The sequence below is a fragment of the Chrysemys picta genome, chromosome 22 (assembly GCF_011386835.1).
Source record: "Chrysemys picta bellii isolate R12L10 chromosome 22, ASM1138683v2, whole genome shotgun sequence".
Taxonomy (NCBI): Eukaryota; Metazoa; Chordata; order Testudines; family Emydidae; genus Chrysemys; species Chrysemys picta.
This window is the reverse complement of record NC_088812.1, coordinates 566560-591454: the sequence shown is the minus strand read 5'-3', so window position 1 is coordinate 591454 and position 24895 is coordinate 566560. Positions and strand designations below refer to the sequence as shown.

General features: G+C 59.9%; 1 protein-coding gene across 2 annotated transcripts in view; it reads left to right on the top strand.

The window, feature by feature from the left end:
* Positions 1-24895, top strand: part of OLFM2 (olfactomedin 2) — an 82082-nt gene that overhangs the window by 50080 nt on the left and 7107 nt on the right. For both annotated transcript variants that reach the window (XM_065575563.1, XM_005311397.5), the window contains exons 3-4: positions 5614-5769; positions 23384-23603. In XM_065575563.1, the coding sequence (XP_065431635.1) occupies positions 5614-5769; positions 23384-23603 (376 nt within the window). The remainder of the gene's footprint in view (positions 1-5613; positions 5770-23383; positions 23604-24895) is intronic.

The following is a 24895-nucleotide window of genomic DNA, read 5'->3' as shown; positions in this document are numbered from 1 at the left end:
CCAGCGCTAGGGTGTTGTTGGTGGTGGTTTAATATCCACATTGCAGTCGTGGCAGAGGCTCGCCACGATGGTGCCCGCTGCGCTAGGAGCTGTACAAACACATACTGAACGACAGTCCCAAAGATGAGACCTGACCGGGGTGGAAGGGACGAGGTCACAAAGCTAGCAGGGTGTGCAGGATTCCCAGGCTGGAGCTGTGACCACAGCCCAGTGCTCGCTGACGGCAGCTCTCTCTAGCATTCTGGCAGAGGTGAGCCACGAAGGGTGCACACGGAGCTGATGTTTCTAGGGGGTTAGGGTGCCCCCCAGGACCTGGCTCCAGTGACCTGCTTCCCCCTGGACTTCCAGCAGAGACACGGGGATTGTCTCCACGGCCGTGCGAGCTGTGACTGCAGCACATGCAGACCCCTGAGCTGCCCTGGACCTAGCTAGCGTGGAAAACAATAGCAGCACGAGGGCGCAGCACGAGCGTACGGCCCCGCCTGGGACCCTGAGCCCGCACTGGAGCAGTCACACCGCCCGGCTCCTGTTCCCGGAGCTGGCTGGCTCCGAGCTAACTGCGCTATGGCTACCTGTGCTGCATTCACACCTCTGATTGCAGTGCAGACGTGCCCTTGGTGCTAAGCTCTACACGTTTGCTGTGCCGCCGAGACTTTCGCCGCCTTTGGAGGTCTCCCATCCTGCTTAGCGTGGGACGTCTGGGGGGGGCTTGCCCCAAGGTTGGACTCCCGGGGGGCCTGGCAGGGCTGGCAATGCTCCGCAGGCGGATGCAGTCTCTGGGGGTTGCGTTGCTTCTCTGCGAGGTGCTGCAGAGAGAGACCTGCCCTCTCTCCCCACGTAGGAATCGCCCCCTGGGTCGCTTTACTGCGGTAAATGTTATTAAAAGCTATTAAGTTTTCTAACTGGTCTCAATTCCCCCGTCTGCGGTGGGCAGAGTCCACGAGCAGGCGGCTTTCCTTTTATTTCCTCTCCGCTCTTTATACATTCACACCCAAAAAAACTATTAAACTTTTATTATAACTTGCTGCAAAATGGCTCTGAAGCCTTCGGAGGCTGCCGCCGCAGCCGTAAACACCAACAGGGCCCCTGTTAATAAATAAATAACCACTGACGGAACGTGGCTGCGTTCTCATCTCGTTAAGGCGCTGAAATAAACTAATTTTAGCAGCGGCGGCCGATAAAATGAAAGAATCAAAGCCCACAAGAAATGTGCACTCGAGTGGTTTAAGAAGCAAAGAACAGCTGCAGCCCCTGAACGAAAGACGGGAGTTTATACACGAAAGCTGCAGGAAGAGGAGTGTTCTCAGCTAATCCCGGGGCCAGGCACTAGACCAGGATCACCTCCTGATTTGCCTGGGCCAGAGAGTGTCTCTGCCTGGCTCTGGGTGGTGCCTCAGACAGAATTCAGTCCCTCCGGCTGGGGTGGAATTTCTGTCCATCTCCGTGTCTGCAGAGCGCCCGGCACAACAGGCCCCTGGTCTCCCTGGGAGCCTGTAGGCGCGACCGGAGTGTGTGACAACTCAGTGCTGTATTGATTTAGCCTCCTGTAGCTGCTCTGTCCTGGCCTTTGGGAGGAAAGCTGGTGTTCGTTAAATACCCGCTGATGGATGGGCCTTGCTAGCGACCTGGGTGCTGCTCTCTGCGGTAGCAGTCCGCTCAGAGCCACCTCTCGCTCAGCCAGTGGTTTGTCTATCCAGAACCGGTGCACAGGGGCAATGCGCCAGCCAGGCCGAGACACCACGCGCAGCCAAGTGAGCAAGCAAATTGCATTTGCAAAGATCTTCACACGCGTCTTGTAACAACTGCTCACCCCGGGCTACGGACACTGCTGCAGCGTGTGGCGGGGGAGCGGATGCTCACCACAGCCTGGCAGAGGAAAGCAGGAAAAGAGAGAGCCCGGGGCAGGCAGAGGCTAGGGAAATCAGGCTGCAGTGTGACCCTTCCTCACGGGACACAGAGCTGGAGATCTGCGGCCGGCGCCTGTGTTCCGCTGCTGTGCGATTACGGCAAACTTTCCTCTGCCGGACGCTGCTGCGTTACGAGTACCTGGTGTGCACGGCCCAGGCAGCAGTGGCGTAGCCAGGTTCTAAGAGCAGGGGGAGCAAACATAAAAAAGGCGCTCCCCCTCGGCTCCTCCTCTGGCCGCGCCCCCGGCTCCTCCGGCCACGCCGTGCCCCCCCCTCCCTTGGCTGGCTCCTCCGGCCACACTGTGGCCATGCTGTGCCCCCCCTCACTCCTCCGGCCGCGCTGCCCCCCATGGCTGTAGAGGAAGGCTGACGGGGTTTGAGGGGAGGTGGAGGGGAGGATGCAGGGAGGGTGGCAGAGGAAGGGGGTACGAGGGGAGGTGAAGGGGAGGATGTGGAGGGAGGGGAACAGGGGGTTCGACTTGAGGGGAGGATGTAGGGAGGGTGGCAGAGGACGGGGGTACGAGGGGAGGTGAAGGGGAGGGAAAGGCAGGGGCCCGGGGTACATGGGAGGGGTACACGGGGTATGGAGCTTGGGGAGGGGTTACCGGGGATGGGAGTGCCGTGGGCTGGGGTCCCCGGGGGTCTCTGTGCAGACGGGGCTGGAGCTGCCCCCGGGACCGGGAGAGCCTGGGAGTCTGCTGCCTGCCCTTCCGCTGCTTCTTTCCGGGACCCGGCCGCTAGGCCCAGCCCAGCCCAGCCAGCAGCAGAGAGCAGCAAACCCCACTGTCACTGCCTCAGAGGGGCTCGCCGCGAGCAGTGCCAGCCCAGGCTCGGCACTGGCGCTACCCCTTGGGGCAGGGGGCAGAAGGCAGCGAGCCCCGCCAGGCGCGGTCCGAGCGAGCTGCAGCCCGGCTCACCCGCTCAGCCCGGGGGCGCTGCCCTGCCTGGCGCTGCTGGGGGAGCCTGGGTGTGGGCGGGTCGCGCCGACAGGCCGCGGCGGGAGGGGGGAAGCGCTCTCCCCTCCTCGGGGGACCTTTATTCCAATGAGCCGAGGGTGGCGCCGAGGCTCCTGCTGGGAGTGACCGGCCGCGGGTCCGCCCGGTGTGGCTGCCGCGAGGAGGCGGCGGAGACCCTCCCTGCCCCGAGGGTGCCCCGGGACCCGGTCAGTGCATCAAAGTTGTCTGCAGGCGGGGAGGGGGGGGGGAGAGTTGCGGGCCGCCATGCTGCGCCCCCCTCGCTCCTCCGGCCGTGCCGCCCCCTCCCCATGGCTCCTCCAGGCGTGCTGTCCTCCCTTGCCTGCCGGAGCCCAGCACCGCCGGGTAGACCAAGCTTCAGAGCGGAGCGTGGGCTCCGCTTTTGGAAAATGTGCACCCCACTAGCTAGGCTACTGACAGGCAGGGGCAGCCCTTTGGGGGAACTGACCCTGCTCGGCCAAGGCCTCATCTAAATCCCTAAATGGGACTAGCGTGCGCTCTGGGCCTGGCCTGAGGAGGAGCGGGGCGAGGGGGGTGTCTGGGCCTGGTCCAAGGGGGAGGGTGGGCCTGGCCTGAGGGGGAGCAGGTGGGGGCGTCTGGGCCTGGCCCATGGGGCAGCAGGGATGTGTGTCTGGCCCGGCACTGGGCCCTGCAGTTTCAGTGTCACCATTTCTATGGGTACGTCGGTGTCTAGCCAGGTGCCGAGGTAGCCTGGCCCTGCCTGGGGTTTGGAGCCACTTGTCACAGGGTTTACACGCCCGTAACGCTGGGCAGTGGGAATTGCTCGTTCCCCAGCCCAGGGCAGTAGCGGCGTGAATTGCCGTTGTCCCGTCCTCCTCCCATGGGGTGTAGGGTGGGACAAGGGCACTGGGGCAGAGGCAGCCCGGAGACATCACTGCCACACCGGGAATTAAACAGCCCATGAACTCGCCCCTTTCAAAGTGTGGCTGCATAAACAGAGCCAGCATCGAACCTGAGCCGGCGCGCGGGGACGAACTGGGAACCAGTGACGTATCCCGTGCTGCTTCATTTCCTCTCCCCAGCTCTCCCGCTCCCTCTGCAGCATGGACCCGCCTGTGCTGTGTGACACGTATGTTCGGGGTCAGCAGCGCGGTGTGGGGCCGGCTGTCCCAGGGCGGAGCGCCCCTCTGCAGTCCGTTCACCAGCAGCTACGCCGGCCCCGTGTGCTGGGGGCTGCTCACGCACAGAGTAGACCTGGGTGAAATTTCTCTGAAGAAATATTTTATTCAGCGAAAAATGCAGTTGTGGTCGACTTGAACTGATTTGTGACTCTGACATGAATAGTTTTGGCCACTCGTAAAAGGGCTGCAGGAGGAGGAGATGGGGGGAGGGGGGAGTGTTGCTCCCTAACCCCCTGGGCTCATGATTTCTCGGGGGTTAGGGTGCTCACCTGGGAGGTGGGAGACGCAGGTTGAAATCCTCGCTCTGGAACAGACCCAAAGTCACCCCAAATTCCGCTTCCATTTGACCCAAAGTGAAACGTTTTTTTCTCTGGTCCGTTCATGGCTGTTCCAGTTGGCGATGCGCCCAGCCCTAGTAGGGAGAGACGGTTCCTTGCCCCTAACAAACACACAGGGTGACTAGATAAGACGGACAAAAGAAAAAGGGGCCCAGAGAGGCTGGGAATAGAAGGCAGATCTGCTGAGTCTCCATCCAGCGCCCTACCTGCTAATTCACGCTCCCGCCTCGGGCACAAGGCTCGCCAGCAGGTTCCAATGCGGTGCCCAGAATCTAAACGTTTGTTTAAAAAAACCAATCACAAAGCTTCTGGCTGTAACCCAATTGCCATCCACTCGTTGAGAGGAATGGATTGAAACAACCCCCTGCGCGCACACACTCCTGCCCTGTGGCTCGCGTATAACAGGCCTCATTGTCACTCACCCGGTAACCCCTTTGCACGGTGCTGGCAGCACAAACAGGCCTGGTTGTAAGTGAGAATCTGCTCCCACACTTAGTGTGATCAGAAGGAGGAGGGGAGCTGGATGCAGTGAATATGCTCCAATGAGTGACTAATGGCTGCCGATGCTGCCAGGCCAGCTGTCTGCTCACTTCCCCATCTCTCTGGTGCGGAGCGAAGATGCGTTCTCCTTGCATGCCTGTAATTCATTTAGCACAATCATCTTTTCATTATGGGCAGGAGGTGCAGAGCTGGGAAAGGGCCTCGTTAATTAAACTGAGATCAGGGAAGGGAGCAGGGCGTATCAAATCAATTCTGGCCAACTCTGTGCAGAATCCAAATGGAAAAGTCACCTGCAGCCTTCCCAGGGAAGGCAGAGGAGTGCGGCGCTAATGAGGCATCTCCCTGGAGCGCTGGTATTAAATCAGAGCTTCGTTCTGTTCCCGGGCCCTTATTAATAACACTCAGAACAATTCCGGTGGCCAACTCTTCCCCCGCTCTCGTCAGCACTGAGCTACGATTTGGGATCTATATTGCATGGAGCTGGGTTGTTTTGCACGTTGGGGAAGGAGCTGGACAATCCTGCGGGTCCTGAGCTCCGGGCTTCAGGAAGTAGAAATCGTGCTGAACTTCTGCAGAACTTCAGCTTGTGTTGGAGAGAAACCCCCGGGAATGGAGCTCGAGAGAGAGAGCGCGTGTCCCACGAATGCACCGCGTGCGCTCGCCTGTACTGGTCCCCAGCGCTGCTCTGGGAAGGAGGGGCTGCACGACTCAGGAGAGCCCCTGCTCTCACCACTCCGTTTGGCTTTTCCAGGTGCAGAACATCTCCCAGTCCATGGAGGTGCTGGACCTGAGAACCTACCGCGACCTGCAGTACGTGCGCAACACGGAGTCCCTCATGAAGGGGCTGGATTCCAGGCTGAAGGTGGCCACCGAAAGCCAGAAAAGCCTGAACACTAAAAGCTTCCAGGTAAACCCTTTGCAAATTCCCGTTTGCCAGTGGTCTAGCTGTCTGGTACTGCTGCCCTTGGGCGCTATCGGCTACGCCAGGAGTGCCTGGAGCACAGGGATGGGTGCCGCTGTTATGTGGATACAGCTGAGGATATGAGGCAAGAGGCAGGGAGGTGTAAGTGATGCCCAGGCCTTGGTGGGATTTGGGCATCGAGATGGCTTTGAAAATCCCATCCTGCATCTGCTAGGAGTGCCTAGAGGCACCAACTGCGACCAGCACCCCATGGCGCCAGGTGCTGCACAGACACAGTGCGAGACAGTCCAATGGACAAGGCAGACTAAGGCCTTGTCTGTGCTCATGTCCTGCTGCTCTAACATGCTAGCCACAAACTGCCCTAGGCCCAATCAGCGCTAGGAATTTGGGGCCATATAACTGCGTCGCTCAGGGGCGTGAAAAATCCGCGCCCCCGAGCAATGTGGTTAAACCGACCTAGCCCCTGGTGTAGACAGAATTCTCCTGTCAGCCTCACTACCGCCTCTCAGGGAGGGGAGAGCCTGCGCCGGTGGGAGACCCCTGCTGTTGGCCGAATGTAGCGGCTTCAAACGCTGCGACGGCGTGGCTGTGGCATGTCCATGTAGGCAGTTCTGTCCGTGTTAAAAGCACTTATGGTAGTGTCGCTTATTCTGCTCTCTGCTGCCTTATGTGCTTTCCTGGTGGCCTAGGCACCAACTTTCTCCGGTGCCGGTGGGTGCCTGCGCCCCCTGGCCCCGCCCCGACTCCACCCCATCCCCAAAGTCCCCGTGTTATACCAATAAAAACTAGCAGGATCTTATTAAAGGGGACAAGATGAAGATGCCACATTTATTATGATAACAATTTGATTTATGACCAATAACTAATATCTTAATCCTTATACACACACATTATACCTAATACACACACACACACACACACACAAACACCCCCATCAGATGTTCTGCAGCTGCTGCATAGTTACCAGTCCTGTTGTGGCGGTAACTGGCCAGGAAGGCCGGGCACAAGGACGAGCTGGGTCTCTGTTGGGCATGCACCGATGCCCTTCCATGTTGGCAGCAGAATGTTACCCTCCTCCAAAGTTTTCCATCTCACCCATCCTTTTTGTAGGCTTTAGTTTGAATCCAGAATCTATAGGTCTTGCTGTGTCTCGCTGCCTTCAGGTTTGGTGATTGATCACCCGTCAATTGCAGACATGACTTTCAGCCTCTGACCGGGCTTTGATCTTCCTTCTATTGTACCTTTTCTTTTTAGGGTGGATTCTTCTTACTTTGTTAGGGCTCTTGTCAGCATCTTCAGCCGCTGGTGTGTGAACTCTATTTCATCAGGCCAGGCTGGGGCTGGAGGTTGATTCCATCATCCATACATCCCTCATTCACACATCTAAACTAAACTAAGAAGATTACAGCAGGGTTTGCACAAATGAAGGTTGCAGCAAGCCCTTCCAAATGGAGTCAGCGTTTTAAAATGGGGTGTGAATTACAATATGGCAAACAGTGAACAGAAGTTACCCTGTAGGCAAGTGTAATAAATGGTGAACAGAAGTTCCAATACTGAAGCAGTGCAAGTCTCAGTGATTTAAGCAGGAATTGGATTGATAGTGAAACTTACAAAGGCAGCTGACTGAACAGCTATGGCTCTTAACAAGCATCTTAATTGTTAATTAGCCAGTTATTGGGGTAACCGGTTTTATGAATGAATATTGTTTCATTCATAAAACTTTACTTATGAAGTTACATTAATAAAGTAAACAATTAAAAACAATTTCATTCATCAGTCCTACACTCGCCCTAACTCCGCCCCCTCCCTGCCCCTATTGGATCCCTTCCCCAAATCCCTGCCCCAGCCCTGCCTCTTCCCCCAGTGCACCGCATTCCCCCTCCTTCTCCCTCCCTCCCTGCCCCGCGAATCAGTTGTTTTGTGGCGCAAGTGCTGGGAGAGCGGGGGAAGAAGCAGGCCGCGGTGGTGCGCTCGCGGAGGAGGTGGAGGTGAGCTGGAGCAGGGGGGCGGGGCCATGGGGAGCTGCCGGTGGGTACTGAGCACTCACCAGTTTTTTTCCCTGGGTGCTCCAGTCCCGGAGCACCCACGGAGTCGGCACCTATGCCTGGTGGTAGAATTGCTTCTCCACGGGAGCTTCTACCAGCAGAGAGATGTCGGTGGGAAAATCACACCTAACCAAGAAGGGGCGGGGAGTGGAATCACCGTGGCCAGGTCTCTATTCCCAGTCCAGAGCCTTAGCCACATGTAGGTGTCCTTAAATAAATGCCTGAGTCCATGACCCAGGGCTCTGTCCAAGCAAATGTGCTGTTGCTACCCCGCAAGTGACAACCAGCTGCCACGTGTCATAACGGGAGCACTCTGTGACCAAACCCCGAGTGAGCACCAGGCTGATCCCTACGCCCGGGACCTTCCCGCTCCCCCTGCAAGCCCCCAGCCAGGGAATGGGGTTCTTTCTGAAGCCGTCAGCATGAGCCTGACAGACAAAGTGTGTTTGGGTCTCGGGAGAGCCAGTGCCGAATGCTGAAACCCGGCCAAAGGAAGCGCAGGCAGAGCGGGGACCCGGAGCGGACAGTCGCAGAGACGAGATGATTAAACATCTGAGCTGTAGCAAATGTCTTGGTGGGTTTAATCACAGCGGCAGGTGCCAGGCCCCCGGGACTGGAATACGATCCTGTCAAGAGGCAGGAGTTGTGGCCCAAGGACACCGGCTGGGAATCAGGGCCCTGGCGAGAAATGGAGAGAAAAGCATCATGTGATGGGAGCCGGAGGCTGAGGATTGGTCTAGTTCAGCGGCTTCCAGGAGATCCCGGCTAGCGGGCGAGCTCCTGAGGGGCGGCTGCAGGCACCAAAAATGCCTCGAAGGAGGATGAGGTAGGGTGGGGCCTTGCACCTGGTGAGTGAAATTCACCCCAGGGGATGGGCCAGCACCAGGCCTGCCCCCGTCTCCCCCAGCCCTTCACCCCGGGCAGGGCCCAGCACCAGGTCTGCCCTCCCATCTTTCACCCCAGGGGATGGGCCAGCTCTGGGTCTGAGCCTGTTGTATTAATCTGAGTGGAATAAAGGTCCCAAGAGTGACAGGTGTTAACATGACCCTGTTGCTGTCCAGGGTTCGGGGCTGGCCCGGAGACTGCAGCCTGCTCAGTGCCATTGCAAACGCGCTGGGATGAGAATTGTGCTGGGGGAAGGAATGAAACCCAAGCAAAAGGCAGTTTGAAATTGAACTGAGTGAAGATTGAAAGCAAACGTAACCCCAGCCTATCACCGTCTCTTTTCGGAGACTGGATATCGGTGAGCGTCTCATGCTGTCCAGCCCTCCGAGGTGGGGAAGGAAGCAGTGGTCAGTTCTGGGCTGGGAGCGGTGGGCACCTGGCTGCTTTTGACCAACCAGACCCAGGACGGGGAGCAGCACTAGGCCAGTAAAGATGGGGAAATACGGCTTTTGTTCTCCGAATGCAGGGCGGCTGCTCTGTCATGGAGGGATGTGTTGGGCTGGAGGGTCACCCACAACAGCTGTTCCTCTGGACCCCAGCTCACCTCTCCGGTCAGGGATGTCGTCAGGTCTCTCCCCTGGTCCTTGTCTGGCTGGGAGGAGCTGGCCGGGCCGTCTCATCTCGCCATGCGGTGCCGGGCAGGGCACCTGATTCCAGGATCAGCGAACAGCCAACGGAGAGGACAGGGGGAAGACGGGGTGGGGGTGGCGGGGTATGGTCACACAAGGGAGGGGAAGACGAAGTAGGATCAGACATGTCCATCTGGAGTCCTCGCTGGTACAGAGATGATGGTCCTGTGTCCCCATAGGCAGGCCAGTCATCCAGGTTTAAACCGGACAGGCCTGTTTTTGAGGGAGTTTGTCCCTGTCGGGTTCTGGGTCCTGCTGGGTTTAAGGCCTTTGACTGGCCCACTGCCTGGGGGCGAATTTCATCCCACACGAGCAGCAGCAACAGAAGGTGAATGCGGCAGAGCGAAGCGTCTTCACGTGCCCGTGACTAGGGAGGCCCACGGATCTCAGTCAACCTGTAATTTGGCTGCCCTGACCGTGGGCGTGTTCCCATCGCCCACTTCCCAAAGACAGGCTCCCTGCACCCTCCCATGGCTGGCCTGCCCTAGGCACACCCCTGCCTGCTGCCCCCCGACTCTGCCGACTGCAGGGGGGGGACACACCTAGCTGTGAAGCAGCTAGTACTGGTCACTCTAGATGACGGGATACTAGGGTAGATGGAGCGGTCTGGCCATCCCTGTGTCCTTGGTGCCTTTGCCAGGAACGCATAGTGCCATCGGGCTTACGAGGTGGAGGAGGTGTCTCCCACAGAAGGGACGGGAGCTGCCCAGAGTGAGATGCTGGCTGGAAAGGTGTTTTCACATCTCTTCCTCCCTAATGAGGGAGTTGTGGCATCGTTACCCAGAGCTGCCACCTGCCTGTTAGCGAGCCGCACACATGAATATTTCATCCTGTTTTCTCCCCCGATGGTGCTTTGAACAGTCCTGCTCGGTGGAATCAAAGCGCGACAGGTGCAGACAGACCCTTCAGGAGCCCGTCATTCCTCTCTGCAGCAGAGGCGGGCGTCTATTCCGTGAGCATCGAAAGCGCTGAAAGGGGACGCGGCAGCCATGTGTGCAGGGGGTGCCTTGGGGTTCAGCTGCATTTTCATTCCAGCTCGGCTAGAGATGCTCCGACAGCCGATATGTGCATTCAGAACTCCCCCCTCTCCCCACCTCATCCCCCCGACCTGGCAAACTTCAGCCGGCGTCATTAGCAGAGTCTGGACCCACGGCCTTCAGCACGGGATGTTTTCAAAGCGATGCCTGATTGTGAAAGCCGCCGTTTGGGACCCCGAGTGGTGAGCTGCCTCAAAGGGACGCTGTGGTAAGTGCGTGTCCCGGGAGATCAACCGGGCCACCCAAAACTGCTAGTTGTGTGTGAAAATGTCAGTGGTTGAGCTGCCACACGAGCTAAGGGAGCAGCTCCTCCGGCTAGTATCTGTAGTATGCTGTTCACCTCCCATGTGCGCTGGAAACGGACAAAGCCCCTGCTGTGTTCGTGTGGATTACTGATCCTGCTGGAGATGGTGCCATGGAGCCTGGCATGGCATGGCGGGGTCGGTGAAAGGTGACGGCTTGCCAGCCCCGGGCAGAGCATGAAACAGATTTCACAGGGGAGGCGGCAAGGTGAGGTCCCCTCTCTTGGGCTGTCTGCAGTGACCACGTGTAGAGGAGCTCCGAGACCCATGGACATTACAGCTGGAAAGACCCTGCCGGGCTACCTTGTCCCATTTCTGCTGGCCAATACGGGCGTGTTCCCTGTTGCTTATTCTCCCATGGTCTGCGGCCTCCGCCATGCTATTGTCTTTTTCTCTAGCGTCTTCTGCATGGCCACGAGCCTTCCCCAGCTTTGCAAATCCCAACTGCAAAAATCAGCATCCGTTGCTGGCGTCCTAGCGTTAGCAAAGCGGGCTGCGAAGTTGGAGAGCGTTCACAGAAGAGCCAGGAGACGGACTCGAGGTCTGAGAAACCTGCCTGACTGCGAAAGGATAATCGGCTTGACTTGCTGAAGAGAAAGTTACAGCGCGGCTTGATCACGGCCTAGAAGTGCCTACGTGGGGAGGAGATTTCCGATGGCAGACAAGGGCAGTAAAGAGCCCATGGCTGGAAGCCGCCCCAGACGAAGTCAGCGCAGAACAAAGGCACACGTTTATACCAGTGAGGGGACTGACCATTGGAACAGCTGACCTAGAGGTGCAGGGGATTCTGGATGACGTGGTCTCGTTAGACCGCAGGCCACTGGGCGGGATGCCGGGCTCGTGGGGGTGCTCTCTGGCCTGCAGGAGGTCACACTAGACTGGTCCGGCTGGGGCCGGAGTTAACGCTGCACCTTTACAGGCAAGGCCCTGCCGCTCAGCTCTTGCCAGGAGCCCTTTGGTCCTGAGTCCGCAAGCTCAGCTTAGGAGTCGGCAGAGGAGGCATGGCCCTGGGCGAGCGCCAGGCTGACACCGGGAGAAGGGCCCCGCATTTGCAATTAAAAATAAGTAAACAAACAGATGCTTTTCCCTGCAGCCCCTGGGGAGGAATCTGTGCTGATAAATGACTGCAGCCCGGCCGCCTCCCCAGCTCTTCTCCATTCAATCACCTTCCCCCAGTCGTTTCTCAGGTGCTCGGGACCTGCTGTGATTAGAAACCGTTTGCTGGGAGTAATGGCTGTTGATTTCTGCAGCAGATGGGAGAGGAACTGTAACCCAGCCAGAGCCACCAGGCAGCGGAGCGGCCAGGAGCTGCAATCGCCCCACGGCAGCTGGGACGGGAACATGGGGGTCTCTGGAAGTAACTCGCCAGGGACCCAGGCATTGACCCCATGTGAGGTGCACCCTGTGCTGAGACGGGCTCTGGGGGGTGCCCCAAGCCCCAGGGATGAGCTTGGGTCAGAGACAGAAACCCTAAATAGCCCCCCCCTCGCCAAGGGTGCTCTGGGCAGTCCCGTTCCCCAGGCCAGTGTCTGTCTGACCAGCCCTGACACACCCGTCTGTCTGTCAGTCGTCTGGGCCTCCCAGATCTGCGTCAAGCCACGCCAGCCTTAGTAACCCCCCAGCCGCCCGGCCGGCCCGTGAAGGGTGGGTCTAGTGGCGAGAACGGGGACTGGCAATGGGGAACCGCTGGGCTCTAATTCGGCTCCGGGCAAGGGCCGTGTTGTAGTGGATGAGAGCAAGGCGCTTGGAGGCAGGACTCCTGGGTTCTTTTCTGCTCTTTTCCCATGTGACTGTGGTTAAGTAACATCACCGCCCGGTGCCTCAGTTTCCCCCTGTAGGGTGGGGCTAGGGACCCTGGCCCACCTCCCGGGGAGCGTGAAGCGCCGTTAATTACCCGCGGGGCCCACTGCTCCCAGTCCTGGCGGGTGGGGCCCCGGGGAAGGCTGTGTGGTGCCAGGCTACGTGGAATGGCTGAAACCCTTCCCAGCTGCCCCGGGGCTCAGCCCCGCGACCGCCCTCTGCTGCCGCCTCCTCGTGGTTATTGGCACCGGCGTTGCCAGCAGCAGCGGGGAGCAAAGTGGGGCTGGGATTCACATGGGCTCTGGGTCAGAGCCGCCTGCGTTGGGGGGGAGAGAGGAGCCGGAGCTGGAGCCATTCTCCCAGCAAACCCTGCAAGCTCCTGTCCCTTGCTGCTGAGACGGGCCGTCCCCAGTGCTGCAGCCAGGTTAGGGTAGGTCTCCCCGCTCTGTGGGATCCCTTCCTGCTTCACTGGGGCGGGTCTGCCAGGCTGCAGGGAGGGCAGGGTTCAGGACAGACCCCCGGCCAGCTGGCAGGACACAGCCCCCAGGGCCCAGCACCAGCTGCCTGCAGAAGGGAGCCAGGCGTAGGAGAATGGGGTTGTACAGATCCGTCAATTCACTGGCAAAGGAGCCTCAGCTGGGTACAGCTATCGTCTGTCTGTCTGCCCCCATTCACATCCCTATAGCTGTCTGTCCATCCCCACGCACGCGCCCTGCCACCCCTGCTATCTCTCTGTCCCATTAGATATGGATGCGCCCATCCCCGTGCTAGCAAGGGGCCATATGTAGACACCTATTCTTACATGTCTTGTTTTGGGCCTCGGTCACGAAGTGGGGGGAAGTCAGGGCCCTGCACCCCCGGCTTCCTGCGATTCACCGTGACTCTCAGCCAGCCAGTAAAACAGAAGGTTTATTAGACAGGAACCCAGTCCCAAGCAGAGCGTGTAGGTACAACCAGGACCCCTCAATCAAGTCCTTCTGGGGAGTTTAGGGAGCTTAGACCCCAGCTTGGGGTTCCCTGCGTTGCACCACCCAGCCCAAGACTGAAAACAAAACCTCTCTAGCCGTCTCTCTCCCCCTTCCCCCAGCTCCTCCCCTCCCTTTGTCCAGTTTCCCCCGGCAAAGGTGTCACCTGGTACCACCCCTTCCTGGCTCAGGTAACTCTCAAGTAAAATCATCCCCTGCTATCCCATCCCCAATGCAGACAGTCCCAGTAAAACTAGACGACATTCCCAGGTCAATCTCTCCCCTGCCCCCCCCCCCCGCCCCCTACTGCATCACAGCCTCTGTCTCGCCTTGGGCAGAGGTGAGCTGTGGAGGGATGGGGGTGTACGTGAGGGTGAGGGGACAGCGGGCAGGGTGAGGCAGGCAGGTTGGTACCAGCCGTGTCTGTTCCGGTTGCAGGGACAGAGAAGCCAAATGGAGATTCCTGTGGCAGTGCAGGACGGGGGCATTTCTCGTAGGCTGGTGGGAATTATGGAAATAGGCACTCAGGAATGGCCTTGAACTCTCCTGCTTCCAACCTCTAACATCCAGGGGTCATGGGGGGACTTCCCCAGGGGGCAGATTATCCCAGTGCTGCCTCCGTGGGGCTTCATGCCCCTGTCTCTGGAGCAGCTGGTGCTGGCCCCTGGTGGAGACGGGATACCAGGCCATTCCTCTGAGCACTTCCTCCTGCCCAGCTCCGGAGGGAGCCTGGCATGTTACTGGCTAAACCTCGCCGCCCTCCGGGCTGATGGCTCAGGTCCAGGGCCAGCTGTCAAAGCATAAATCAAGGGAAGAGGCCCTGGCAGGTCTGGGATCCGACTGCTGCCAGGCGAGGTCCCTCCGGCTTGCTTTGCAGCTGCGTGAGGTGAGAGCTGTGGGCCCTGGCTCGCTCGCTGTTAAGCACCGCAGAGACACAGTAACATGCAGGAAAGAGAAGGGGAATCGCTGTAGTCTCCCAGCCTCGTGGGGATGCTGAGGGCGAGGAGACGCTTGCTGAAAGGCAGGTGGATTTATGGAGTCCTTGAGTGGAGGCGACGTGGAGAGCGATTTCCAGCCAGGCCCAGGCCAGCATGGCCCAGGGGGAGCCAATGCCGAGATCTGCTCGGCACAACCCCTCCTGCCTCAGCCCAGGGAGGTGACTCTCAGGCCGGGGCCGCGCTAGGGACGTACATTGGTACAACTGGGTCGCTCGGGGGGATGAGAAACGGGCGCATCGTTATACCGACCTGCCCCTGGTGTGCGCAGCGCGATGGCAGCAGCAGGACGTCTCCCGACACCAGTAACTACAGGAGCTCGCGCGGTGGCGTAGGAGCGTCTTCTCCAAAGTGCTGCCACAGGGCCGATGCAGCATTGGAAGTGCAGACCCGCCCTCAGCAAATCCAGCGCCCTAGCACCGGCGGGCAGAGTTTGCTGTTAACCAGAGCGGCTGGTGGCTGGTGGGGAAGAGGAAGCCTGTGCTCCGAGGCTGTAGCTCAAAACGTAAGAACGGCCCGACTGGGTCAGACCAAGGGTCCATCCAGCCCAGTGTCCTGCCTGCCAACAGTGGCCAATGCCAGGTGCCCCGGAGGGAATGAACAGAACAGGGAATCATCAAGTGATCCATCCCCTGTCGCCCATTCCCTGCTTCTGGAAAACAGAGGCTAGGGACACCATCCCTGCCCAGCCTGGCTAATAGCCATTGATGGACCTATTCTCCATGAACTGATCTAGTTCCTTTTTGAATCCTGTTCTAGTCTTGGTCTTCACAACATCCTCTGGCAAGGAGTTCCGCAGGTTGACTGTGCATTGTGTGAAGAAATACTTCCTTTGTTTGTTTTAAACCTGCGGCCCATTAGTTCCATTGGGTGACCCCTAGTTCTTGTGTTACAAGGAGGAGTAAGTAACAGCTGCTTTTACTAGGGATGTTTGGGGCTGGGGGCCGGCCTCACGGGGTGAGTTCTCTGGCCTGTGTGGTTCAGGGCAGGCTCTGTAATCACAGGGGCTCCTTCTTGGCAGTAAAATCGCCGGCTCTTCGCCAGTACTTCCTTCCTACCTCCCACGGCTCCACCAAGATCCTGAAACTGACGACCGAGAACATTTCCTCTTGCTCAATGATTCTCCACCGTCCCCCAAGGTGACCCTGCTTCGCAGGCAGAGACTCTGGCCGAGCCCCCTCCCCTCACATGTGCGATAAAAACAGGAGGAGGCTGCACCAAGCGAATCAGTTCGTGCGTGAGAGTCGGGATGTTGACAGGGAATACTTGACCTTGCAGGGTCAAGGAGTGCGAGGAGAGTCCCAGAGCCCAGACAGCCACGCCGCAATTAGACAGCCCCTGGAGCCCGAGTCAGCTGGCACCGGCCAGCCGCGGGTTTGGAATTGCAGTGTAGACGTACCCTAACAGCTCAAACACCAGGACACAGGTGCTGTGCCCAGACTGGAGAACTGCCCCGAGCACAGCAGCTGGTTCCCGCCGGGGAGTCACTTGTCCGGTTCCCCCTCACCCCTGTATCCTCGTTGTGCTCTTGCCTGGCAGATTTATCACCTGGTTTCAAAGAGCAGCGCTCCAGGGGCGCGAGTCTCCAGACTGCCCGTGGCCCCGAGACCGAAGGCAAGTAACACGCAGCGCCTCTGGTGCCTGGTGTGGGCGGGGCGTTGTTCCCGGGGAGCCCGCGGCATCTCTGATTAGATGTGCGTCCGGCCGCGGCCACTCACTGGGCAGAGGCAGGCATGGCAGGCGAAGGGGGAGGCCACTGATGCAGCAGTAGTCACCTATCCATGCCAAGCCCGTGCCCTGGCAAGCCCAGAGATGGCACCTGAGGCTGGCATGGAGGGACAGGGGCGTCTGTACTTCTGTCCACAGCACTTTGGCACAGTGGGGCCTCTGTGGAGCAGCCCAGGGTGAGTGACACGAACCTTGGGCAATGGCCTGGAATTGCAGCTTCTGGACTGTCAGTGGGGAGCTCAGTGACAGCCCCCCCCCCCCCCCCCAAGCCTCGTGCCTGGCGGGAGCTTTGCTCGGCTGCTTCCTGAAGCACCAGCACGTGCCCCGAAGCCTTTCTCCAGCCCTGGAGTTCCCAGCAGCTCCCCAGCTCTGCAGCAGTTAAACCATCTCTGCTGCCGTCCACGGGCTCCTGGCATCGCAGGAGGCAGCGCGTTCCCTTGGGTGGGGCCCTGCAAAGGGACTCAGGACTCCTGGGTTCTAGTCCTGGCTCTGCTGGTGACCTTGGCCAAGTCACTGCCTCCCTCCATGCCCAGAGAGCTCTTTGGCACAGGGACTGTCTCTCTCCATCGGCGCAGCCCCTGGCACGCTGGGGCCCTGATCTCGGTTGAGGTGTCCGTGTAGCACCACAGAGACCAGGGCTCTGACTGTCCCCTTGAGAGCTCAGCGTGTTCTGGAAACGCCTGTCTCCATAGGCCGGGTCTGGACACACGGTTCCTGTTGGTTTCAATGGGGGCTGTCTCTGTGCTCGGCTGCAGGGTCTCAGGGCTTGGCCGCGGGGGGATGGAGTGCCAAGGAGTCAATCCGCAGGATGGAGTCCCTCACTCGCTCCCTCCCCCCGCCCCAGCTCTTGCTGTGAATGTTGACTCCCAAGGGGTGGCAATTAATTCTCAGGGCTGCCGGCTGCCTGCAGAGCCCAGCCTGGGTTTTTCCACTCGCAGAGGGACGTTCAGCTGGGAGCCTGACTCATTCCCGCTCAGCTGCAGCTGTCTGCATTTAGCTCCATGGCGGATTCAGTCCCGTCATTCTGGACGGTGATTTTGGTCACTGGCTTTATCTCCCCTAGTTGAAGGGTATTTTTCCGTGATTTCAAGTCAGGCGTTGTTGTGCAGCCAGATCACAGCCGCATGCACACACCCAGTGATATTGCATTGCCCCCTCCCACCTCCCTCCACTGGCACTGCCCTCCCCCCGCCTGTCCCTGAGGCTGGATCCTGGCAGCTCCTCATTCCCGGGCCTTCTCTTTCACACTCTCCACTCCAGCAGCGGTCATAAAAAATGCAGCAGCAATTACTGGGCCGGCTTTCCAGGGCTCGGTGTGGTGTCGCTCTGTGCAGCCAACCTTGCCCAGGACACAGCGCAGGCCTGTACGGTGCAGGGACTGGGGAGGGCAGAGGAAATGACCGAGGCCAGCAGCAGGCAGGACCTGCGCAGTGTCTCGCCGCCGGCATGGGACGGCTGAAATCATGGAAATGTGCTGGGGGGGGGGGGGCGCACAAAGCACCACGCGCAGCAGCGTCTGGACTCCGAGAAGCAGTGGGAACTAGCAAGCCCATGGCCCTGGGGCCCGATTCCTCTCCCTCTCCCCCCTGGTAACACCACTGTTCTCCTGGGGTTGCTGGGAGGAGGAGGACCGGCCCCCGAGTGCAGATGGGCCCATGGGAGCACCTTGGCTGGCTGCGTAGTGCAGACCAGAGCTCCCCTCCCACTGGCTAGCACAGATCCTGTAGCCAGCCCCCAAAGGCCAGATTCCCCGGTACCCAGCACCTTGTGCCACCGCTTATACCAGCGCAGAGGAGTGCAGATCATCGCTGCTCTGATCTGCTTGGCACTGGTGTAAACGGGGAAGGGCAGCGAACAGCTCGGCCCCCGCAGTCAGACAGGAAAGGGAGCCAGAGGCGCGGCGTTTCCCGCACCCGCTCAGCGTGGAGCGCGCGAAAGGCCGTCGTGCAGAGACAGCGGTGCGGGCGGCAGCCTGGGCTCCCCACTGCGAACGTAGCGAGGGTGCGGATGAGGTCGTGCTTGGGCAGCCGGCCTGGTGCCTGCCCTGCCGTGGCTGCACCGCTGGTTTTAGCGCTCTGGCTTGATCAAAACTAGCGTCCGTGGGTCTCTCCAAGCCGGCCACTGCTCCCCTCCAGCTGCCGGGCAGACAGCGGTGTCAGTGGAGCACCTCCCCCGAGGTCAGTCGAAATACAGGTGCAAGTGAGCCGAGAAAAGTGTCCATGGATTCACCGCATCCGTTAGTAAAACTCTGCCGGGGTTAATTCCTCCCCTCCGTGTCCTGTCAGGCCTCTGCTTCCAGCCCCAGGGTTCTGGTCTGTCTTTGTTGGCTGGGTTCCATTGCCCTGTGCTCCGGGGATCTTCTCCCCCTGGGGACTTCTGGGGCCAAGTCCCCTCTTCACCATCTCTTGTTGTAAGCTGTCTTCCAGACCTTGGCCAACGCTGCTGGTGGTTTGCTCTGGGAGGTGCTGAGTTTCATTGATTTTTAGGGCCAGAAAGAATCGTTTGGATCCCCTAGTCAGAGCTCCTGCGGGACACAGGACATAGAATTTCCCTGTGTGGTTTATGTACCCAGCCCATATCTTGTGACTGAGCTAGCGCGGATTTTTCCAAACGAGCCATCCAGGCCAAGTGGGTTCCGACACTGACTCCCTTTGTGACCTTGGGTGAGCCCCTTCTCCCCTGTAACACAGAGACAGCAACACAGATTGCAGAAGATTAATTAGCTCCTATTCACCAACTGCTTGGAAGATGCAAAGTGCTAAGTATTGTAATTATTATTAATTTCTAACCCAGGGGCCGGAACCTGCCTCTGGCATATTAATGAGCCCTTAACGATGGTGCCAGAGCTCTGTCATCATTATCATGCCTGAGGTAAACCGCGCACAGGCCTCTTGATCTTCATTAGGGGGAGGTGAGAGAGAGCTGCAGGGTTTCTGTGTTACAGGCGTTGCCTTCCGGGGAGCCAGGAGTGCAGGGTAGCCACCGGGGAGGCTGGAGGTTCAGAGATGGAATCGGCCAGAGCCGGGAGGGGTTGGGGGGGACTTGAGGCCGTGGAGCCCTCCTCTGTGCCGAGCCTGATGTTGGCACTGGGCAGAGGCCGCATGGGACGTCTGGGCACCACTTAAACCCCACTTCAGCCCTGAGGAGACTTAAGATGTGCCAGGGGGCATCCAGGCCTTGTCCTGATCCCATCCGCTCGGGGTGAATTTCACCCCTGGGAAAGGTTAAGGCTGAAGCCCATCTGGCCAGCGCTGCAAAGGAGGTCAGCATATGTGGGGCCGAGCTCTTCATCTGACCCGAAGAGTCTTATTTCATCAGCATCGTACTTCCCCTTTGATGGAACCAATTCCTGATTGACTTACCCCAAGCCAGCATCAGCCTGGTGTGAAACAAAGGGCATGCGTCCACACGGCCTTTTGTGTCAGTTTAACCAAATCAGTTCAGAATCACACTGAATGTGAAACCGGTGCAATTTTCTCACGTAGACAAGCTCTTAGACTGGGGATTTTTCAGGGCAGGGATTGTCTGCAGCGCCCAGTGTGATGGGACCCCAATCTCCGTCACTGCGTGTCTGTGCAGTGCTCAGCCCGACGGGGCCCTGATCTCAGTCGCTGTGTCTGGGCAGCGCCCGGCCCGACGGGGCCCTGATCTCGGTCGCTGTGTGTCTGGGCAGCGCCCGGCCTGATGGGGCCCCGATCTCGGTCGCTGTGTGTCTGGGCAGCGCCCGGCCCGACGGGGCCCCGATCTCGGTCGCTGTGTGTCCGTGCAGTGCTCAGCCCGATGGGGTCCCGATCTCAGTCGCTGTGTCTGGGCAGCGCCCGGCCCAACGGGGCCCCGATCTCGGTCGCTGTGTGTCTGGGCAGCGCCCGGCCCAACGGGGCCCCGATCTCGGTCGCTGTGTGTCTGGGCAGCGCCCGGAGCGACGGGACCCCGATCTCGGTCGCTGTGTGTCTGGGCAGCGCCCGGCACAGTGGAGCTGGGATGTGGGGTGACCAGGCACTAGTGACCTACACGTACTTTAAGTTGTGTCTGGGGGCTAAAACTTGAAGGCTAGTAAGGGATGTTGGAAACCGCTGCCGCTGGCCGGGAAGTAGAGGTGGGTGGGCGGTAGGTAGGGGGAGTGTCTGTGTGTGTGTGTCAGGGGGGTGAGTGATGCGTGTGTGTGTGGCAGGGGGGTGAGTGATGCGTGTGCGTGTGTGTGGCAGGGGGGTGAGTGATGCGTGTGCGTGTGTGTGGCAGGGGGGTGAGTGATGCGTGTGTGTGTGTGTGTGGCAGGGGGGTGAGTGATGCGTGTGTGTGTGTGTGTGTGGCAGGGGGGTGAGTGATGCGTGTGTGTGTGCGTGTGTGTGTGGCAGGGGGTGAATGATGTGTGTGTGTGGCAGGGGGTGAGTGATGCGTGTGTGTGTGTGTGTGGCAGGGGGGTGAGTGATGCGTGTGTGTGTGTGGCAGGGGGTGAGTGATGCATGCGTGTGTGTGTGTGGCAGGGGGTGAGTGATGCGTGTGTGTGTGTGGCAGGGGGTGAGTGATGCGCGTGTGTGTGTGTGTGTGTGGCAGGGGGGTGAGTGATGCGTGTGTGTGTGTGGCAGGGGGTGAGTGATGCGTGCGTGTGTGTGTGTGGCAGGGGGGTGAGTGATGCGTGCGTGTGTGTGTGTGGCAGGGGGGTGAGTGATGCGTGCGTGTGTGTGTGGCAGGGGGGTGAGTGATGCGTGCGTGTGTGTGTGTGTGTGTGTGTGGCAGGGGGGTGAGTGATGCGTGCGTGTGTGTGTGTGTGTGTGGCAGGGGGGTGAGTGATGCGTGTGTGTGTGTGACGGGGGTGAGTGATGCGTGTGTGTGGCAGGGGGGTGAGTGATGCGTGTGTGTGTGTGTGTGTGTGCGTGTGTGTGTGTGGCAGGGGGTGAGTGATGCGTGTGTGTGGCAGGGGGGTGAGTGATGCGTGTGTGTGTGTGTGTGTGGCAGGGGGGTGAGTGGTGTGTGTGTGTGTGTGGCAGGGGGGTGAGTGATGGGGGGGCAGGGGGGTGAGTGATGTGGGGGGGGGCAGGGGGGTGAGTGATGCGTGTGTGTGTGTGTGAGTGATGCGTGTGTGTGTGGCAGGGGGTTGAGTGATGCGTGTGTGTGTGGCAGGGGGGTGAGTGATGCGTGTGTGGGGGGCAGGGGGGTGAGTGATGCGTGTGGGGGGGGCAGGGGGGTGAGTGATGCGTGTGTGTGTGTGTGTGGCAGGGGGGTGAGTGATGCGTGTGTGTGTGTGTGGCAGGGGGTGAGTGATGCGCGTGTGTGTGTGTGTGTGTGGCAGGGGGGTGAGTGATGCGTGCGTGTGTGTGTGTGTGTGGCAGGGGGGTGAGTGATGCGTGCGTGTGTGTGGCAGGGGGGTGAGTGATGCGTGTGTGTGTGTGTGTGGCAGGGGGGTGAGTGGTGTGTGTGTGTGTGTGTGTGTGGCAGGGGGGTGAGTGATGCGCGTGTGTGTGTGTGGCAGGGGGGTGAGTGATGCGTGTGTGTGTGTGTGTGTGGCAGGGGGGTGAGTGATGCGTGCGTGTGTGTGGCAGGGGGGTGAGTGATGCGTGCGTGTGTGTGGCAGGGGGGTGAGTGATGCGCGTGTGTGTGTGTGTGTGTGGCAGGGGGTGAGTGATGCGTGTGTGTGTGTGTGTGGCAGGGGGGTGAGTGGTGTGTGTGTGTGTGTGTGTGGCAGGGGGGTGAGTGATGCGTGTGTGTGTGTGTGTGTGTGTGGCAGGGGGGTGAGTGATGCGTGCGTGTGTGTGGCAGGGGGGTGAGTGATGCGTGTGTGTGTGTGTGTGTGTGTGGCAGGGGGGTGAGTGGTGTGTGTGTGTGTGTGTGTGTGTGGCAGGGGGGTGAGTGATGTGTGTGTGTGTGTGTGGCAGGGGATGAATGATGCGTGTGTGTGGCAGGGGATGAATGATGCGTGTGTGTGGCAGGGGGGTGAGTGATGCGTGTGTGTGTGTGTGTGTGTGTGTGGCAGGGGGTGAGTGGTGTGTGTGTGTGTGTGTGTGTGTGGCAGGGGGTGAGTGGTGTGTGTGTGTGTGGCAGGGGGGTGAGTGGTGTGTGTGTGGCAGGGGGGTGAGTGGTGTGTGTGTGGCAGGGGGGTGAGTGGTGTGTGTGTGTGTGTGTGTGTGGCAGGGGGTGAGTGATGCGTGTGTGTGTGTGTGTGGCAGGGGGGTGAGTGATGTGTGTGTGTGTGTGTGGCAGGGGGGTGAGTGATGTGTGTGTGTGTGTGTGGCAGGGGGTGAGTGGTGTGTGTGTGTGTGTGTGTGTGTGGCAGGGGGGTGAGTGATGTGTGTGGGGGGGCAGGGGGGTGAGTGATGTGGGGGGGGGCAGGGGGGTGAGTGATGCGCGTGTGTGTGTGTGTGGCAGGGGGTGAGTGATGCGTGTGTGTGTGTGGCAGGGGGGTGAGTGATGCGTGTGTGTGTGTGTGTGGCAGGGGGTGAGTGATGCGTGTGTGTGTGTGTGGCAGGGGGGTGAGTGATGCGCGTGTGTGTGTGTGTGTGGCATGGGGGTGAGTGGTGTGTGTGTGTGTGTGGCAGTGGGGTGAGTGATGTGTGGGGGGGGCAGGGGGGTGAGTGGTGTGTGTGTGTGTGTGTGTGTGGCAGGGGGGTGAGTGATGCGTGTGTGTGTGTGTGTGTGTGTGTGTGTGGCAGGGGGGTGAGTGATGCGTGTGTGTGTGTGTGTGTGGCAGGGGGTGAGTGATGCGTGTGTGAGGGGGGGCAGGGGGGTGAGTGATGCGTGTGTGGGGGGGGCAGGGGGGTGAGTGGTGTGTGTGTGTGTGTGGCAGGGGGGTGAGTGATGCGTGTGTGTGTGTGTGTGTGTGTGTGTGTGGCAGGGGGGTGAGTGATGCGTGTGTGTGTGTGTGTGTGGCAGGGGGTGAGTGATGCGTGTGTGAGGGGGGGCAGGGGGGTGAGTGATGCGTGTGTGGGGGGGGGCAGGGGGGTGAGTGGTGTGTGTGTGTGTGTGGCAGGGGGGTGAGTGATGTGGGGGGGGGCAGGGGGGTGAGTGATGTGGGGGGGGGCAGTGGGGTGAGTGATGGGGGGGGGGGCAGGGGGGTGAGTGATTCATGCCTGTCCAAAGGGGGCACAGGGAGAGGGACTTGGCTGCTGTGGAGAGGTTGCATTTTTCCCTTCACCGATTCCTCTGGCCACGTTGACAGGAGCTGAAGGACAAAATGACGGAGCTGCTGCCTCTGATCCCCGTCCTGGATCAATACAAAGCGGACACGAAAATGATCGTGCAGCTGAAGGAGGAGGTGAGGAACGTCTCGGGGAGCTTGCTGGCAATCCAGGAGGAGATGGGCGCGTATGACTATGAGGAGCTTCAGCAGAGGGTGCTGGTCCTGGAGGCGCGGTTACATGCCTGTATGCAGAAATTGGGTATGGAACGCAGCTGCCTTTCCCTCCCTTCCCTTCCTCTCTCTCACACGCCTGGGACAGCACCCAGGGGCTCCCCTCTCTGCTTCCAAAGGGCTCACGCTGAGCGTGCCACGCGGTCGTGGGCCAAGAGGGAGGGCTCGGGGGGGGGGGGGCATGAGAGTGCCTCTTTCATGTCCATTGGGTATGGCTTCTGCTTGCTGAGTGAGCGCAGGGTTCCCTGTCTGGGTAGTCTCACTCCCTGTGTTGTTTCTACACACAGGGGAGTGGGGTCTAGGGGTTAGCGCAGGGGGGCTGGGAGCCCGGACTCCTGCGTTCCATCCCCAGCTGTGGGAGGGAAGCAGGGTCTGATGGGTTAGAGCTGGGGGCTGGGAGCCAGGACTCTTGGGTTCTCTGCCCACCTCTGGGAGGGAAGCAGGGTCTGATGGGTGAGAGCAGGGGGGGCTGGGAGCCCGGACTCCTGGGTTCTCTGCCCACCTCTGGGAAGGGAGCGGGGTCTGATGGGTCAGAGCAGGGGGGGCTGGGAGCCAGGACTCCTGGGTTCTCTGCTCACCTCTGGGAAGGGAGTGGGGTCTGATGGGTGAGAGCAGGGGAGGGCTGGGAGCCAGGACTCCTGGATTCTCTCCCAGCTGTGGGAGGGAAGCAAGGTCTGGTGGGTTACAGCAGGGGAGGTGCCGCCAGCTGCTGAGGAAGGTGATGCAGGTTTCTGAGTCTGGTTCCAGGAGCCCGGCCCCAGTGACCCGTGTCTGGGGACGCCTAGGCTCCTCTCTCACGTTTGGACGCCAGGGCCAGACTAGGAGGGTGACGGGAATTCCCCTGGGCCGCCCCCCAGCGAAGGGCGCCGGGAGTGCCAGCTCCCATTGCAAAGCGCCTGGGATGGTGTCACCCTCATGCCATCTTTATTGTGGCTGAGCTGACAGCTGATTCGCTCCCACGTGCTCCTGGGCTGAGCCCCAGCCAGGGTCCAGGGGGCAGACATCCCGCCAGGCTGGAGAGAGGGCAGCACTAGGGGACTGATGCCAGACAGCTGGGTTAGACTCCGCAGAGGGCACGTGCAGAGCGAGCAGCTGGAAGCACCAGCCCGGGGCAGACTGGGGCCCATCCAGCCCGGGCCCGTCTCCAGCAGTGTCCGAAGTCGTATGGAGCCCTGCAGGAGCAGCGATGGGATAATCTGCCCTCAGGGAAACCCTTCCTGACCCCCAGTAGTTATACCCTGAAGCAGGAAGTTTTCCAGAGCACCTGCTGGTTTAGTGGATAGTCTCTGTATCGTCTGAATGTCCAACCCTTTTGTGAAC